This window comes from Sinohyriopsis cumingii, chromosome 5, assembly GCF_028554795.1.
Source record: "Sinohyriopsis cumingii isolate HCF-2022 chromosome 5, ASM2855479v2, whole genome shotgun sequence".
In the NCBI taxonomy this organism is placed as follows: domain Eukaryota; kingdom Metazoa; phylum Mollusca; class Bivalvia; order Unionida; family Unionidae; genus Sinohyriopsis; species Sinohyriopsis cumingii.
In genome coordinates, this window is record NC_142965.1 from 17,207,489 (window position 1) to 17,226,914 (window position 19,426).

Genomic DNA, 19,426 nt, shown 5'->3' on the forward strand with positions numbered 1-19,426 from the left:
AAAAATAAGGTAGATATATCCCAAATAGCTGACAATAGCGGGATATGGAAATCAGGAAATCCAAACAGCAAACTAGGCATAGGGCACATACAAGATAGTCAAAACTAAATAGGTCGGTGGGCAGATAAATGGGGTTTCAAAATATTGAACACTAAAACAGAAACATTATCTTCTTCTCACACAATAGAAATGCCATAGAATATCCCAAACTGTATATACAGGGGAAAATACCAAAAAATGTATATAAAAAATAGCCAAATTCCTAGGAATAATTCTTGATGAAAATCTAACATGGAACAGCACATTAAAGAGGTCCCCCAAAAATGCAAAGCTGATCTAAATCTACTTATAAACCTCAAGGGAACTACGAAGTGGGGGACCAAAAAACACTTTAAACACTATATAATACACTTATAAGATCACATATATATTACGGATGCCAAGTCTATGCATCAGCTAATCAAACCTCACTCAACAATCTAGATTCCATACAACATAAGGCACTCATCATTGCACTGGAGCACTAAACTCAACCTCCCTAGAGCAGCTCAAAATACTGATAGGAGAACTACCACTGCAACTAAGAAGAAATGAAATCATATTAAGATATGCCGCACTAGTTTCTATCCACCAATCAAGCCACCCCACCAGGAAAATTATCCAACAAATTAATATCCCTTTCAGTGGAGAACTAATCCTACAACCAGCCAGTGCAAAATAAATACATGAACTAACTAAAGATCTCATCCTACCCACACTACAGGCTGAGCAGTGCAGTTACCCCGACCCATCACCTTGGACCAGAGGTAATCCTAATTGTAACATAATAGCCCTTACTTATGGCAACAAACAAGACCAAGTACATTATATTAGATCCGAAATTCTAGCCGAGCTAGAAGAACAATACATAGGGTACACCAAAATTTACACCGATGGCTCAAAAATTACAAATCAGAACAAAACTGTCACGGCAATAGTAATCCCTGAAACCAACACAGAATTCCAAGCTAGATTACCCGACACATGCTCCATTTACACAGCCGAATTATGGGCCATTATGGAAGCTCTAAAAATGGATCCAACTAACAAACACTAGACATACAGCTATCATTAGCGATTCCCTTTGCGTCATCAACTCGATTAAATCAAACCACTCTATCACAAGAAGCAACTTCCTAATGGAAACCAACCACTTAATAAAACAACTGCTAAATAACTAACATAGAATAGAGTTCATGTGCGTGCCCTTCCATATCGGAATAGCCCGTAACGATAAAGCAGACCAAGTAGTTAAACAATATCTCCATGAACCTGACTCCATAGCATTATACTACAGCGTCCAAGAATTTTACAGCATTATCAGAATTAAAATCAACAATCAGTGGCAACAACAATGGTATAACAGGAAAAAGGGACGCAAGTTATACTCCATACTAAACAAAGTCGCAAAATATACAAAAACACCACGACTCGTTAGAGGTCAGTATCACAAACATATAAATAGGATACTAATAGACAAAACTAAATTAACCAACAGTCCTGGGAAATATCTGACAACTAACACAGTCCCAAATGGCACATGCCCACGCTGTCCGCTCCGAGAGGATTTAGAACATGTTTTAACACCTGCCATAAGTATGGAACCCAAAGAAATAGGTTTAGGACCAAACAACACAAAATTGGGTTCCCACCAACCTAATCAGAATTCCTCAAAGAACAAAACCTAAATATGGGCACTACTTAGGAAAACATTATAAACTTACCTACCGACATTGGGAAAAAGGTGGGATTTAAACAAAAGATCAATTTAATGTAACAATTCAGCTGGCCACTTCAGTACCGGACGCTCCTCCTGGTGTAACTGGCTGGGGAATTGGGTGCGGAGGTAGCATACAGTTTACCACTCAATGAGAGGTGTGTAACGCCAATCGCGGGCTTATGATGCACCTACACATATCACCCAATGCAGCACCCTGTGTTATCCGGTTGTATGACACGCTAAACAATACAAAAATGCCGTTCAATTAATTACAACTAGGGGACAGGCTAACAAACTAAATGTAAGGAACAAAAGCATCAGATGTATTTGACACGTCTTAGCGACCCAAGTACTCGGCAAAGATATCTGTCTTAACAAAATAGATTTGGCCTGAAAATAAAATAACACCATACTCGTAGCTTCAGCCATACGCTAGGAAAATGAATAAAACATAAATATAGATCAGCAAGTACCACACCCAACCTTAACCTTACAATAAGCTGTATACCAAATAAAATATGAAACCACAGTATCATAACCCATCTAATATAGCTGGTCACTACACCACCGGACGTCCCTCTTGGTTTGACTGGGTGGGGGATTAGGTGTGGGGGCTAGTATACGGTTGACCGCTCAAATAGGGTCTGTACCGCCAAGCGCGTGCTGATGCTGCACCTGCACCTATCACCAACTGCAGCACCCTGGGTCATCAATCAGATGTTTATATAAAAAAACAATAATTTTTATTATCATCGCTAGGGTCCCAAAATCCTAAATAATGAAATTAAGGATACTAACATCTTTCCTACCGCAAGGTGACCGCAGTAAAACAAGCGCAACTGCACTACGGCACAAATTCTCTTCGAGCACTAAAACAATTAGAACACCTAGATAAGTCGAAAAAATGTAAAATATATACAGTGATCTTAAATGACCAGAACCATCAGGTCCTGCTGCACAAGGCGGCAAAGAATAACAAGTTAAGAAACTTATTATGACCAACAAATTAATGCACATTAGGTGGTCCAAACCCCAAGGACCATCAGGCCCCGCAGCACGATGCGGCAATCAAATATCTAGCGCAACTAGTTAGGACCCTAAACTTAACAACAAATCAGGTGGTCCAAATCCCAAGGACCATCAGGCCCAGCTGCACAAAGCGGCGCACCAACCAACCTAGGAAAACTAAAATAACCATACATAAAAGAGTGAACCCAATACAAGAATCACCAAACCCAAATCATACTCAATAGAAAAAGTTTAAATAATCTTTATTCTAAAAAGCACGAAACAGAATATATCTCCAAAATTCCGTCAGAACAATTCATTAACCTTTTGGCAAGGGAGTCAAAATGTATACCCTGGATAAACCACGGTGTATTCCTAGTGCGCTGGCTCCTCCCGGACCGAACCTTCTTCTTTGCCACCGCTGGACATTAAATTAATAATCGTGCATAGCACATGTTAAATACACGAAGGGAGAGGAACTTTTTCCTCTCTTCACGAACCATTAATGTGAAAATATAAATGGTAAAATGTTTGTGTAACTTATAGCTTACGGTTCACACAAATATAAATATAGTTTGGAGCAAACTTTATTGACTACATATCGCCATTAAGTCTCTAGCATATGTTTCTTGTTTGTATCTGAATATGTTCAAAGAAAACTGATCATATGTACATATGATATTTCGACTTTAGTGCCAAATTGTTAAGGATTACAATAGTCCTGTACACGCTTTAACGCATAATCTTGGATGCTAACTGCAATGGTCTCGCAATCGCCATAGATTATAATATTGCGCATTTGGAGAAAATTATACAGCCAGATCATATGTTCGCAGTTGCATTCTATGATTGGCGTTGGGCCACTCAAATCAACCACCTGAAGGTTCGGGATATTGCGGATTGCTTCCGGTACTAGGTTAACATTGGTATTACTCATTTCTAGTCTTTGCAGGGCAGAGAGGTCCCCGAACGCACTGTTGGAAACATAAGCCACAGGATTATTGTCGAGTGTTAAATTTATCATATTAACTAGTCTTTTCAAGTCGTTTGACTCTATAGTGTGTATTTTGTTGTTTGATAGGTCCAATTCCAAGAGATTAGTCAGCTGAGAGAGGGCTCCAGGAATCCGATCAAGTCCACACTCTTGAAGGTTAAGATAAGAGAGATTTGGATTGGCTATCTTCTGTACGGAAGCATCACTCACAAACTTAAGTGGATTCTTTGCCAAACTCAGGTTTGTAACCGCTTGTAGTGTTAACAAAATGTCTGGAAAGTCAGTAAGACTGTTATTTTCTAACGTCATTGTTTTTGTAGTGTTCACCATCCCAGCGAATGCGGGGGCTAGAATTCCAGCATCGCCCACTAGTATGTTGTTATCAAAATGGAATGCCGTGACATTGTGGACATACTGGAGTGCAATCGGCACAGAAATAAGCTTCGTGGTCCTTATGGACAACTCCTGAAGGGTCCACTCGAATCCCTGAAACGCTGATATCGGTAACTCATGCATATTGCCTCCGCGGAGTTCCAACTGGCGTAGCTGCTGAAAATGACGGATGGCCGTGGGCCAAGCGTCAAGCTGCTCATATCCAAAATAAAAGGTATTCATATAGTCGCCCATTTGTCTCATTATTACATCGTTAAAACCCGAAGAAGAAATACTGTTACCTCGCAGGTCGAGGTAATACAGCTTGTTGAGTGTTCCCAGTTCCTGTGGAAGGGCAGTCAGCTGATTGTTTTCAAGGTCCAGCAATTTGAGATCATTTCTTAGATAGTTAAAAGCCCCATCTTCAATAAAGTTGATGTTATTTCCTCCAAGAAGAACCTCAGAGACGTTAACGTTCATGAAGTTGTTTACGTTGATCGCGTTTATACTGTTGTCTCTGAGGTTTATCACCCTGTAAGACCACGGAACATAGTGTGCGGTAGGGACTCTGATCAAGTTTCTTCCTGAGCAGTCAATCACAAACTGATTTACGCAGTGGCAGTCTGTTTTCGAAAAGGGGCAGTCTTGGGTCTCATCCCATATAACGGCATCGGAGACCATATACATCGGGCTTAGTACGAGCAGCAGGTATCCAACTCCGACCTGAACCTAACAATGAGGAAAAGTACACAAAGTATGTAAATAAGAAAACACACGTTAAGTACAAAACTAAAGTGAATTGCTTACTTGCTTGCTTATTTACTTGAAAACAAATAACCGTAGTTTCGCCCGCCTACAGACAGGACAATAGGATGCATGTCCACTCAAGGTCAGATACATAGGTCACTGTTTACACCAAGTTTGCTTCAGTTCATAGTTATGATAGAACTGTTGCTTTTAAAGGTATTGTCTTCAATGCAATCGGAGCCGTATCTATTTCCAAGTGACGTACACGAGGAGACATATAATTAAATAAAAAGTAGATTAAAGTATACTGATTTGTGATAGGCTACGAAATGAACTGGAATCCTGTAATGTTTTAGAATGTTAATAACTATTGAAACCTATTTCAATATTAATATAAAAAACTAAGTAACCCACAAAAGACTTAAACAAGGAAACTGTTCAGAAGAATTGAGAATACTGCGTATTGTGATGCATTAGCACACATCCAGTTTACTGAAACGTAGGCATGCATGTATTTTCTAACCTTAATATGACGTCGGTCGCAAAGAGAGAAGAAAAGTGTACCAAATACCATTTCTTAGAAAAATTGTGAATAGATAATTTATAATGTAGTACAGGTGAATAAGATGGTAAATAATGGAATGGCGATTCACTGTATGATTCTCTTCTGATACAATCAGTTAAGTCAAGGTTTATATATCGATTCTAAAATAAATTGAGTTCAACTCAATTTAACACAGTAAGTCATTTTGGAATTTCCTGCTGTTCGTTAATTTTAACGCTCAATTTTGTGGATTCGATGGCAGCAAAGTTCACCGAAGAGACAGAGTTTTATTTACCAATACTCTTCTACAAAATGTAAGAAGCCATTGATGAGTATAGATTTTTTTGACATCTTAGTAACCGTGGCCATTCTCTGTAAATGCACCTTATCAAACATGTCTAAACTAGAAGCCACAGTCTGTAAGTCGAAATACATGAGAAACGTTCCACCCCTTATTCTTTTATTGGTCATTCCTAAAACGTAAGCATGTGTATACGCCATTGTAGTCAAGTCAAAGTTTATGAGATACCTTCCACCCTTTATTTTGAGATTGGGCAGTGCTAACATGTAAGCATGTGTATAGCACACGTGTCTGGAGATTATTAGAGAGCTATACCCAAATAACAAAGTATTAAAAGAAAGCCAGCAAGCCAGAAATAAATACAGACCATATCTGGTTGTACTTCAGACACACTAAAATAAAAGCAACGTGGACAACACACATCTAGTGACGGATTATATATTTAACAGAATATTGGCTACGCTACTTCAATTTAATCAAACATTTCGTACATTAATCCATTGGTGTATAATAACACATCTGGGTTAACGGTTGAGAAGAAATAAATAGAATAATAAATAAATAAATAAATACAGTTTCACATAAACATACAAATAACTATATAAATATAAAAGGCGAATAACAAATAGATGAATACATAATAAATAAAAACGGAATAAGTAAATCAACATAAGTAAACATATACCTTCGAAAATAGAAAATAAATTAGTAAATAAATAACTATATACACGAATAAATAAATACACTAGTCAAAAGGTTCAAAACACAGCTGCTCGGATCATACTTAGAGTACCACGATCAGAGCACACCTGCCCGCTGCTCTGTACCCTACACTGGCTATCCATTCGATCCAGAATCAAACACAAAATGCGTTCTCTGTGCTACGTTTCACTGTCGGACTCTAGTCCAACATACCCATCCGATCTCACCCATGTGTACACACCAGCAAGATAATTACGCTCCTCTTCTGACAATCGTATACTCATTATTCCCACTATGAAAACAAAGTCATATGGACAGCGTTCTTTTGCATACCAAGGCCCAGCAACGTGGAATGAATTGCCCACTGAACTTAGACACAAAGACACAGTGATCACTGACAAAACCAATATATGTGGGTTCGTCCGTGTTTGATTTTTCAAAGCTGTTCATGTACGAATGTTAATATGACAAGATCAATCCGTTTTATCAGAATCTGGTCCAGATGCTGTACACCGAACCTGACTCGCTTGTGATGCATATCACCACCGATGATTTGTAAACGGACATGACATAACCAAATCTGATCAATGAATATGATACCATCAAGTATCCGAAAGAACATCGCTGTTTAAAATACCAATAACATAGGTGACTGAGAAAGTAGAAGTTCAAAGGCAAACGAATCGAGAAGTATGTGGGAATGCGGCCTAAAATCAAACTGATTCGGATCAGCTTCAAAAACACTAAAAGGCAGAAAGGTATTCCGAAGGTGATTGTGCAAAAGATCTTAAACACGAACTGTATCTGGAATACTTACGAGACCCATGTGAATTTGCACACACGGAAAACATGATCCGACACACGAAACATCGCATGAGAGTATACGGACGCCCAAAGTGAGTTTGTCCCCACTTAATGCCAAGCGATGGATACTCCCAGATGGAATCGCCAGTTACACGCTTGGGCATTGAGCTCCTGGAAAAGATACCGGTTAATGATGCACCAAAACACATCCTAGTGTCCGTTCAGTATTGCCTGGAACGACTTACGATTAATCGCGCACAAATGCACGGATGAGAGGTTTTGGCCCACCAGATAATGATGTCCCCAATCGGTAACGGGTTGGCTGTCTTGGAGTGTCAACCAGTTCCGATATCACGAATACCTCGACAAGCATATTGGGTCAGTGGTACGACGTTTTTTCCCGCCTTCTAACGTTCAAATTGAATAAATATACCAAACAAGCCTGTGAACCTCTTTGATGTTTGGACACAGAACCAACCCTGTCAATTTTTTCTTGGCACTGGTAAAGGAACCACCATGATCGGGCTATCCCATAAGTGACCTTGACTGAACTGGCAGTTTCACCGCTCCAACATCAACGCGGACTGCAGTAGATTTGGGATAATGTCCGGATTTTTTTGTGTCTATTGTTTATTTTGGTGCTATCTTGATTTGAATGAGAGACACTATGCAATTTTGACTTTCATGCCACCTTTGACAACACATCGTGCGATTCATTCTCTCAATGTTTGTTTAATCGCATTCAAGTCATTAATCAGAGCCATGTCTGCTAGTTGACCTGCACGAATATCATTGGATGATGTCCAAAAAGCTTGAGCAGTGGTAAAACACAATCATCAATTTCTTTTCCACCATCGACCATTTGGATATAAACAACAACAAAAATCAATCTTGTTGTGTACGAAGAGGGGCTGCTTGAAAATTAAGTCAATCCCGTACAACAAATTTCACGAGACCAGCACTAAAGCACTGACGTCATCTATACGACTCATGGATACGCCCATATGTACAAAGTGAGTTGTGACAACTGTAGGATGCTGATGATATGCCGTGGCACATACAGGCATAGTCTTGGAAATATCAATTGGACTTAGTGTATCGACAAATACGTGGGACAAAATTCGTAACATGTTTCCAGGGATCACCATTGATTTGACTGAGACTTGCAGTCGAATGATGTAAATGTCGTCCTGGTATGGATGTGGATGCACCAATTTAACAATAAAAGAACACAATCATATTACAATGTCCAAAAGTGATACCATAAAATAGTTCAAAAGACGACGCCGAAAAGCTGTTCAACAATGCATAAAATAGCTTTAAAGTGTGGTAGAAGGCCGCAAGAAAGTTAAAGTTATGTAACAGTCGGGGCAGACTCAAGAGATTTGTGCGGTTGATTAAACACACAGAAGAAATCGTGAGGCCACCTAAACAACTGTACAACAAGTGGCAGCGCTCTCAGGGTATGTATGTACCAATGATATCAAGAAAGCTACAAGAGCAACTGCGGCGAAGATCGCACGTTTGCCACAGATGACCCAGGGAGCCAAAGAAGACGCTGTAGCACTTGATGAGGACGTTTGAGAGACACTGACCAAAATACCAAACGTGCCACAGGAATACAAGTCAGAGTAGCCAAAACGCCTCACTTTTTAACTAACTTTCGCCAGGCAATCTTTACAAATCATTTACGTGTCGTTCTTTACAAACTTTCTGACAGCAGAGACCATATCATAAACTAGCCATTAAACAATGCTGATGCATGGCTTTAAAGGTATTTGGATCGTTTAATGGGAAGAAACAGGGTACAGATACTGAGTGGGCTCATTGTAATATAATACTGAATGTATATAGGAATAAAAATATTGACGAAGGTAAAGCGTCGTTAAAAGCTCAGAGGGCCCTCGCCAGTGATACAACCACAGCTTGATTTACCAAGCCAATACGCGGTAGAAGAAAACAGTAGGCGAAACACAAGAAGAATAACAGCGAAGTATATTTCAGGGATTTTTGAGTTGGTTAGCACAAAAACCTCAACCCAAATTGAGCACAAAGGAAGACAACTTAGAGTAGCTTAAACAGCAAATATAAGTTTCTTCCAGGAAAAACAACAACAACGTGTTGTGCCTGTGCCTCCATCAGCAAAACCAAAAACAGAAGAGGGTCTAAAACACCTGCAAAAAGATAAGCTTAAAAGCCAAGAGTCGCACTAGAACAACCGATGAAAAGAGATGATGTATCTCACATACTTATAATACTTGCAAAAGTTGAAAACAGACTATGGAGAATATTTTGCAGAACTGTTCGTAAGGTAGCCTATGGAGCCAAACACAGTCACTTTATTTCGTAACAATAACTAACGATGCATGTTGGTGTGATAATGGTGCTGCCACCAATAAAGATGTTATAGATGCACCGACTTTGCGGATACCTGCGTTATCCCCATTACTTTCTACAGGACCACGTTTGTTATATTGTATGCAGTCGGGAACTACGTCAACGCTGTAATTTCTAGCACATACCCTAAACGTACACCCACCAACTGCTTCTGTGGGACATTTTCTATCTCAGATAAGTACTTGGCATGGTCTTGCAAAATAATGTGTTCATGGCGTTTGATCTTTATGGCGAGATAATCAGGAAAAAAAAATAAAATGATATTTGACAACTTAGAAGTGACCAAAGTCGTCAGGAATACTCTAAAGAAATTTGGCGTGACTATGCAGAAGCCAGTCATAATGTATCACAATGGTAGAATGGATGGTTGGAATTATATTTATGAACAGAGACAAGGCGCACAAACATTAATTTGATTTAATTCAATGGTTATGATAAAGATTACTAGACAATAGTAAAAAGCACGAAATCTTAATACATGCGCTCTAAATGTCCAGGTTTGAGCCCCTGTCCATTTGAATCTTATATGTGGCTGCCAAACATTTAAGTTACATAGCGTCGCTTTATACAGATTTTTGTACGATGTCGAGAATCGCACGAGCTTCTCGCCTTATAGGAACGTTCACCCCACTCTCACGGTCATATTGCTGATATGAGTTTGTACTCCATAGTCAATTTCGGATAATACATTTTTATTACAGTCGGCTTCAGATAATACACGTTGGGGTCTTTATTATCTAAAATCTAAACTTATTTAATGCATAAATAAAATAAGTGAATAGTTGTATGCCTGTTTCTGACATACTTCGCGTGCATATCACAATATGTGGTCGCTTATAGACCGGCATCTAAATGCTGACATCGGTCTGCTAATTTCCCAACAAGACTTTCGTACGTTAAACCGGTTTATTACATCTTACTGGAATATCTGGAGTTGTTCAGGCAATCCCTTGTTGACATATATTTTAATGCTAGTGACGCTAATTACATATGCTATGCTGTGATAATTTCTGACAGGAGTTATGTTGGAGGTTGCCCTTAGTACAATTCTGTTTACAAAAATAAAATTGGGGCCAAATACAAAAACACCTCACTGACATTAAAAGTATCCACGTCAGAGGTGACTCAAATGCAAAAGACCGGTGGAAACAATTGTTTGTTGGCAGCACCAGCTCTAGCGGTTGCATAAGGTTCATCTATAGGAGCTGTCAAAATTGCATCAGAAATTGCTTTTTAAAAAGCAGTCAGTGGACTCGTCAAAAAGGAAGAGGCTTCGATTACCAGGCATAATTCGTCGAATACCCTCCTGCAAAGGTCTTTGATTACTCGGTCAAAGGTGGCAAATTCGGTCAAAATATGTTCGTGGTGTTCTGATGAAAGATTAACTTTTATCGATTGTGCCATGTACACGTGAAACCGGTATTATCAACCTAGATCTGACAACAGACTCTGACTCTCACTGGTTCACATACACCTCAACATGGTTTGTATTTTGACTTGCACCACCAGATGAAGCTGATAATTATATATCCCAGGGCACTAGTGCCCTATACGGTAAACAACCGTTGTTTCATTCGACTAAACCAGGTAAAATACGATAGGATGGTCCCATATGTAGACATCATGTCATTGAAATGTTTGGTGCACAGGACCGTTCACCAACACTGCAACACTTGCTAAATTCAAAGTAAAGTATGTTTGATATTATACAACATGTCAGTTAAAAGTCATGGACATTACTCATTTCGACGACACGCTGATGACGTGGTTATAAGACGATTTGCCATCAAAGCGAATTTGTCTAAGTTTACCAGACGTGCTATTGTTGGTGCTGATCCTGGTAAACTTGTGAGTTTGAAATATCAAACTGTCGAACTGAAAACGTCGGGTGTATATATTCATGATAATATTGTAAGGCTCAAAGGCGACTTGCATTAAAGAATCTGGTTGAGTTTACTGTGCCAGTTAAACAAGGTAATTGGCTAAAAGTGCGAGTTTGTATTGCGCCTGCGTGCGATGAGGTAACCGGACAAGTGTTGTGCAATTAAAATACGTGATTGTATTATTAATAGAAGAACTATGACGGTCCCTCAGTCTTACGAGCGTGACAACGAGCGGAAAAAGAGTTGCGAAATAAAATCGGCAAGTGAACCAAAATGATCGTGAAATACGAACGCGCATGTTTGGTCGTGGATGCCATTTGCTGTCTTCCTGTGTCAGCCACTTTGCGTCTTGGTATGACTGGAGTCACAACAACATCAACCATTGTAGGTTGTTAATAATTAGAAATGTTAGAGCTATACCGATAGTAACCGGTGTCTGTGGTGGTGTTAGCCAATTAATTCCAATGTGACCGCATTTGCGAGAATGCATTTATTCCAAATTGCCACAAATAGTATTCTCAGTAGGATCAGTAAATTGTACTCAGTAGTAATAGAAGATAAATTAATCAGTACGGCTACGTTTGCGACTCTGATGACGGAAACGGAAAATCACAGACATTTCCGAGCACAATTAAGAAACTGCGTGGATTTACTAAAGGTCAAAGTCGAAGAAAAAAAAACAGTCTTCAAAAAAGTGGTTATTGATAGGAAACACATTAGCTCGCACTTAGTGTGTATTGAACGCTACCATATGCCTTATGTCTGAGTATACTATGCGGGATTTCGTCACTGACATCTGTACGAGACTCTACCCAAACGACTGGCTCACTCACGTGACGTGTTTGCTTGCACCTCCTCGGAGGCAAAAAAAACTGCTAAATAATAATAATAATAATAATAATAATAATGAGGATTTTGTATAGCGCCTAATCTTTAGACGCTCTAAGTGCTTTACAACACTGGACAACACATAAGGACATGATTACAAAAAAACAAACACCATGAAATTAAAAAACAGAAAACATGCTGAAAATATTTTAGGTTAGGAAACATTATTAGGTCATAATTTCTGTTTTTGCAATCGAAATAGGTGAGTTTTATTTAAGAGCGTTTTTGAATGAGATCACTGTGTCTTTGTGTCTAAGCTCAGAGGGCAAATCGTTCCACGTTGCCTAACTCTGGTATTCAAAAGAACGTTGTCCATATGACTACATTTTCATAGTGGAACTAATGAGAGTAAGAGTGTCAGAAGAGGAACGTAAGTATCTTGCTGGTGAGTGCACATGTGTCAGGTCGGACAAGTATGTTGGACTGGAAGCCGTCAGTGAAACAAAACACAGAGAACAAATTTCGTGTTGGATTCTGGATTGAATGGATAATTGAATTCGTGAAAGATGGGGAAACTATGCTCATTGTATTGCATAATTTTATTTTGCACCAAAGTACGAAAGACAGCCCAGTATTGCCGAGCACACATTTCTATTTACTACGTATCTAACTGGTATAATATTATATGATTAAGGCAAACGGTTCTGCGCGAAACTAAGAAAGACAGCCCAATATGTTCAAGCACACTGTTCTATTTTCTTTATGTTTAACTGGTACAAAATTGTAAAGTAATGGCAAACGATCCTGTATGAAGACAAGAAAGAGAGTCAAACAAGTATATATACATTTTATTCAGAAATTAAGAACAGTCCCTAAATTTTCGTACTGTAAACTTAAAGAAACAACAACAACAACAACAGCAACAAAACTGTCTGATAATAAGGACACTACAGTGTCCTCCAACAAAGACGATGGCGCTGAAGTTAAACGAATATTACGTAAGGCTGAAGTTCGTTTGTTTAGTAACTATAAGTAACTGTTTCGAGCATGGAATGGAAACTGTTTTGTCACTCCTTGCAAATCCACGAGTGATGATACAATATCATTTTTCAACATCACAAGTCAAATATTTCCGTATATCTACTAAACAGGGTAGAGTTGCTTTTATATGTATTGAAGGCGAAACCCATCGATTTCATTTACTTTTTATCTCCATTTTGGCAAAGGCGATAAAATGCAACGCAATTTACATACGACAATGCTCGGTCAGTTTGATGTACTTTTATTGTTGTCCCGATTCTCTCCCTGTTTTGCATATTTACTAAATATTAGTCTCTATGAATTAATTATCCAACGTTTTCTTACTAACATACTTGATTATGCTATTCCAACACCTCATATTATGACAATTTAACTATGATTAGATAATAAATAAACGTTGTATTTTTTCATTTTTAGAAAGGTCACATTTTATAGAATAATGGCATCTTTTATAGAGGACAATAAAGCATACAGACGTCGCTGTTGAATCAGCAATTTTATGTGTATGTGTAACAAAATCCACACTTTTGTTGAAACGTTTGGATGAAAACTTTGAAAATAAAGCTGGGGTGTCAGTAAAGTCATACTATATGATCTGCTAATTTGACTCTAAATTACTGATTCCAAGTAAGTCAGATAAAAAAGATTTTAATACAGTTGGTTTAATTTTTATTATTCATCACTTACCGTATAGAACATTATGGCGTGTCTTGATACCTCTCAGCTAAAAAACCTAAATGAGATAAATAAAACAAAGCAATATAACATGACAACATTTTCTGCATTGAAATAACAACCTATGCAGAGTAATGCAATTTTGTCCAAATTGTAATGACATTATCATAAATTGAAAGGCCACTTTAAAAAAATCGAAGACTATATAATTTTAGTGTTTAAAATAACTTCTATAATAAAATCAAAGTCACCAGCTAAAGTATCTCTTTCATGATATCAAGTTCAAGAGATGTACTTAATTTTGCGTACTATAGCTAATAACCACTTTGCACATTAGTAAAACCGGCTGAAAGAAGCATGAAAATATCTTTAGTTCAATAATAGGAGAGATAGTGGTAGAGAGAGATACACACCTGTAGATGGTAGTACAACACAAGATGAATGTGTCGATATGATTTTGGTGTGCAGGATAACTTATGTACTTCAAGGTTATCAGCAACCCGACTACAGGTGTATGTATATATATATATATATATATATATATATATATATATATATATATATATATATATATATATATATAGACAGACAGATACATACATACATACATACATACATACATACATACATACATACATGAATACATACATGATATAAGTCTGACTATTATGATTATTATTATTAATTATTATTATTATTATTATTATTATTATTATTATTATTATTCACTTCAACAGTAATTTTGACAACATATCTGACCTTTATTTTCTTCAAAGACCATACCCCTTACCGCTAGAGTTAAGATCTAAATTCAAGGAAAAAAATTCTTCTCAGGAGAAAAGACCATCCACATATTCCATGGGAAGATTTGTTGTTGTTCTCGTTGTGGGGTTTAACGCCATTTTTCAGCACACGATAGGCTATACATGGCGGCCAGTATTAATAGTGGCGGAAGAACCCGAGAAAACCCCGGAAAGAACCACCGATCCACGAGAACCTACTGGCAAGCTTTCTCACATCCCCACATTGGCCGAATCCGAGACTCGAACAACACGGACAGATATGAAATGGCAATGATCCGTAACGGAGAGCGCTTTAGACCACTCGGCCACTCGGGGCCCCTCCATGGGAAGAAATACTGCTTTTAATACTAGTTGTAGTAGTAGTCGTACTAGTAGTAGTAGTGCTACTGCTACTACTACTACTACTACTACTAATAATAATAATAATAATAATAATAATAATAATAATCATAGTCATGATCATCTTCATCATCATCATCATCATCATTGGGTCAGTACTACTCCTTTAACAAGAAATATTCCGTAACTCTGAAAAGTGTACGCGGGATGTTTTTCACGACATTTATGCCTGTGCCATATGTACCTAATAGTATATGCTGATTATTTTCTCCCTTAACTTTACATAGTCAGAAACGTTCAGTATTTTACGATATTGCACCTATTCATATTGCACTCACGTGCAGGACACGTGTACCCAATAGTGTATTAGGAACTACTTTGTAAACAAATCATGTACACTCGTGTAGCAGATGCTTTACATTTTGGTTGATTTAATTTGTTTCTGAATTAAATAAAACAGACGTTTCGTGGACTGCCACATACGAGCTGCTTTGCTACATTCTGCGTTAACCTTTTTGATACAATGTTTCGGATTTTGGCGATAGGGGCCAGATTTCATAAAATTGCTGGGTACATACAAATAACATGCAACTTGCAAGGCATAAACTGTCCCCTTTAGCTGGTAATAAGAATGGCAAGCAATAACCTTACAGTTTTACATCCTAAATTTCCTCAAAATGTACATTCTTAGTTCTACAAATCCGAATTACATGAGACAAATCATGAGTTCTCAAGCTTTATTAAACATTTCGAAATCTTGCTATAATTTTGACTATATGCCAAGTGCAATGACATCCTCGTTACTGCACTCAAAATGAAATAAACAGTAATTGGAAAATATGAACTCGTTTGTTCGGATGGATATAATGTAGCCCCAAGGTCGTTCATTATTCCATCCGAACAAACGAGTTCATAGTTTCCCATAAAAATGCAGTAACCTATAATATTTGCTATTTTATGTTAGCTATCGATAGATTATATTTGTGACATATATTCAATTGCACTTTTCACTTAATTTGATTTACGTTTAAATTTGAGTTTATATTTATGTTTTTTTCGTGTGGGGTGGGTGGTTAATGGACGTTTGATTGAATGCATTTCTTGGTCACCCACAAAGCTTTGTTCCTTCAACATTAGTTCATATCTAAGAAGTCTCGTGTGGTAGTTATTGACAGATACTGTATTTGCATCATACGTACATACTTCTAATCTTGCCACATGACTGTAGGAAGGCTGAGCTTGCCTGAACCAGCTTGAAAGACACATCGTGACAGGTTTTGTCGCATATTTTAGAATCTATACTTCTTATCAAGATTCCTGGAAATGTTTACTTGCAACATGGATAGATAACATCTGGCGTATTCCCGTCTCTTGACCTATGATACCGCTATCCTCAATGATGTATTTGTCGCTACAATCCGATCGGGGTCGTTTGTCCACTTTCTCAAACGTTCAACAAGGAAGTGAGACGGGGACTAGAGTAGGGGTGGGGGAGGTGAAGTCAGACATCGGTTTATACACCATACAGTGCATGCACACTTTCATGAAGCACATTAAACGCTTAATTGAACGGGGGAGCTTGTGACACAGCTTAACGTTTACAGGAACTTGACCTTGGTGGTTGGAAGTCGCTCGGGAAGACGGCGCAGTCAGTATTCACCAGCGAGTGCGTACACCTGCAGGCATCCGCACATGAAAGAATACACACATCTGCTATACGCCATTATAACAAGAACTAGAAGATTTACTATTGTAGCGGAAACAATAATCAAATTGTGATGCACGTGACTTCTACTTTACGCTAGTGTTACAATACTGAGTTCTCTCATGTGACTACTTATTCATATTGCTTTTCGTTCCTTGATTTTATAAAGGATCGCAAATTCTTTTCACACAATCGCATTTCATGTATTAGTTGGTTGGTAACTGTATAATGTCTACCAGTTTCAAATCATGCGCCAAAATAAATAGACCTGGTTAATATTCATGGCATGTGGGTTAAGTTACCTTAAGAATCGTAATTTGACAAAATCAAAAAAATATTCAGTGGAGCTAACATATCGCAGTTCAGTACTACACGAGAGCTAACATGTACAGAACTTTTGAAGATGAGAAAAAATGAATCTTTATTTTTTTAAATACAGCCCTTTTTCAAATGTTACACAATTGAACAACTGCGGCTTGTTAGACGCCTCATAGCGAAAATGCGTGAAGAGGCATCTTATTTAATTGAGATCCCAGTGCTGTCATCTTTGCTAGCCAAGGTTAACCCAATCTACACTTGGCGGATCGATCAGATATTTCAGTATTTCAAGTCTGTGGATTTTGGTTAATGCTGAGGCAGGCCACCATTGTAACAACATAACCGGTTTGTAGTCAGATTGTAACAAGGAACACTTTTGATGGTAAAAAAATAAAATGTTTATTGATGAATGATTCAGTGAAAAAGACTGTTTGATTCGTGCGCCCACAAAATCCAAATATTGGATATTTAACAATATATGCACGAACCTATACTGTTTTGCGTTTTAAATGCAATGTGTACTGATATGCAAGAAAAACAAATAGTAAAACGATGCAATGATTAATGATTCAAATTGATTCCATCAAACAATGGAAATAATGGAAATTGGTAAACATTGACAATTTAAAAAAGAAAATGATATAGTTCACTATAATAATGAAATATGAGACGTTTACACTCAAATATTGAAATCTGATTAGTTTTTACTCAAACAGTGAAATCTGATTAGTTTACACTCAAATTGTGAAATATTATTGATGACTTTTCACTCAGTAAAATGTAATATGAAACATTGGAACATATCTTACGGAATTGAACACAAATCGAAAGGTCTTCTCAGCCCCAGCGCTCTGGCGAATGGTTGACGATCCACCACGAACGGTCTGCTCCTTCTGGCCTGCCTAAAGATCCGTAGAATCTCTTGTTCTCTGCAGACCCATTTGTCTCGCAGCCTCGGTTGTTAACCACGTGATGACCTTTATCGTCTTCTGTGCCAACGTCACCCACCGACAGCAGCACCCTGTGTATAACACAACCCAAATTAGCACCACGGCTAAATAACAACTACAATATGGTGCATATACGGAGTTACAAAGTAACTGTCCCTCCCTCCCTCCCTCCTTCACTCCTTCAGCACTACACTCAGTATTCACCAGTCACCATTCAATCAATCACCAATCAGTCACCAACCAGTCAGCAGTGATCAGTCATTCAGCAATTAGTCGGCTGAAAAGATAATATCCGAATCCGTCTAATACAAATCACACATTCATGTATAACAACAACACGTAATGACAGTATAACAGTGTAAACTTAAGATTATTATTTTATACTAATCATATTATCGGGTCTACTGTGCAATGTGATGAGCGGGTTAGACGTGAACCTGTGTCTGACAAGAATATTATAGTACATAACGTAACACATTCTCTTCCATGTAACAAAATAAACGGAAAAACAACTTATTCAATTTGAACATTGTTCCTACATCATCGAGAGAAGGGGTGCACACAACTGGAATGGACTCATAAATAACCAATTTTCCACTGCCGGTCCGTGTTTGTACAAATGCATCTGACTGCTCCGGTGGCCTATTGGTTAGAGCGTCCTCCTCGTAAGCGGGAGGTCGTGGGTTCGAACCCCTGCCGAGTCAAACCAAAGACTTACAAAAATGATACTAACAGCTGCCTCGCTTGGCGCTTAGTATTAAGAGGTTAGTGTTAGGACTGGTCGGCCTGGTGTCAGGATAATGTGACTGGGTGGGACATCATGCTACGTGTCTGCGGCATGATGCCCCAGTGCTAGACATAACTGCCACACTGTAGACATCATAGCAGTATGACTGAAATACTGTTAAAGCTACGTTAAAAACCCTAATCACACACACACACACACACACATAAATGCATCTTTATCCCTCTAATATACCTCTAATTGCTTCTCTCTGGTACGTAGTCGTATTTTGATGTAAAACTTACAAAGTGTCCTTTTGAAATCAATTGACTCTTCCGTTCTTGGATGATAAACAAAGTACTGCTGCTATACGCTATATGTTATTTGCTATTACATAACAAGAGAGATAGTTATAAAAACCAACAGCTCTCGCCAGGACAAGGCACTGAACTATATATATATGATCGATCCGCCAAGGCGTCAATGGTGACAACATAACGGAACCTTGGTTACCGAACATGAACGCTCGTAG

The 19,426-nt window shown here is 38.2% G+C and overlaps 1 protein-coding gene across 4 annotated transcripts; it reads right to left on the reverse strand.

Annotated features, from left to right (window-relative positions):
• Positions 1-3,336: 3,336 nt before the first annotated feature.
• LOC149798714 (lumican-like) lies at positions 3,337-18,301 on the reverse strand. Of its 4 annotated transcripts, none has more exons than XM_089957580.1 (4): positions 18,030-18,301; positions 16,401-16,873; positions 14,068-14,113; positions 3,337-4,862 (listed from the first exon to the last, which is right to left on the reverse strand). In XM_089957580.1, the coding sequence occupies exons 3-4, from the start codon at positions 14,077-14,079 to the stop codon at positions 3,471-3,473; spliced, it is 1,404 nt and encodes a 467-aa protein (XP_089813706.1). In that variant the 5' UTR covers positions 14,080-14,113; positions 16,401-16,873; positions 18,030-18,301; the 3' UTR covers positions 3,337-3,470. The 4 variants fall into 4 exon arrangements, with proteins under 4 accessions (XP_089813706.1, XP_089813707.1, XP_089813708.1 ...); XM_089957581.1 differs by having other exon boundaries at positions 16,397-16,873; XM_089957582.1 differs by lacking the exon at positions 16,401-16,873.
• Positions 18,302-19,426: the final 1,125 nt, after the last annotated feature.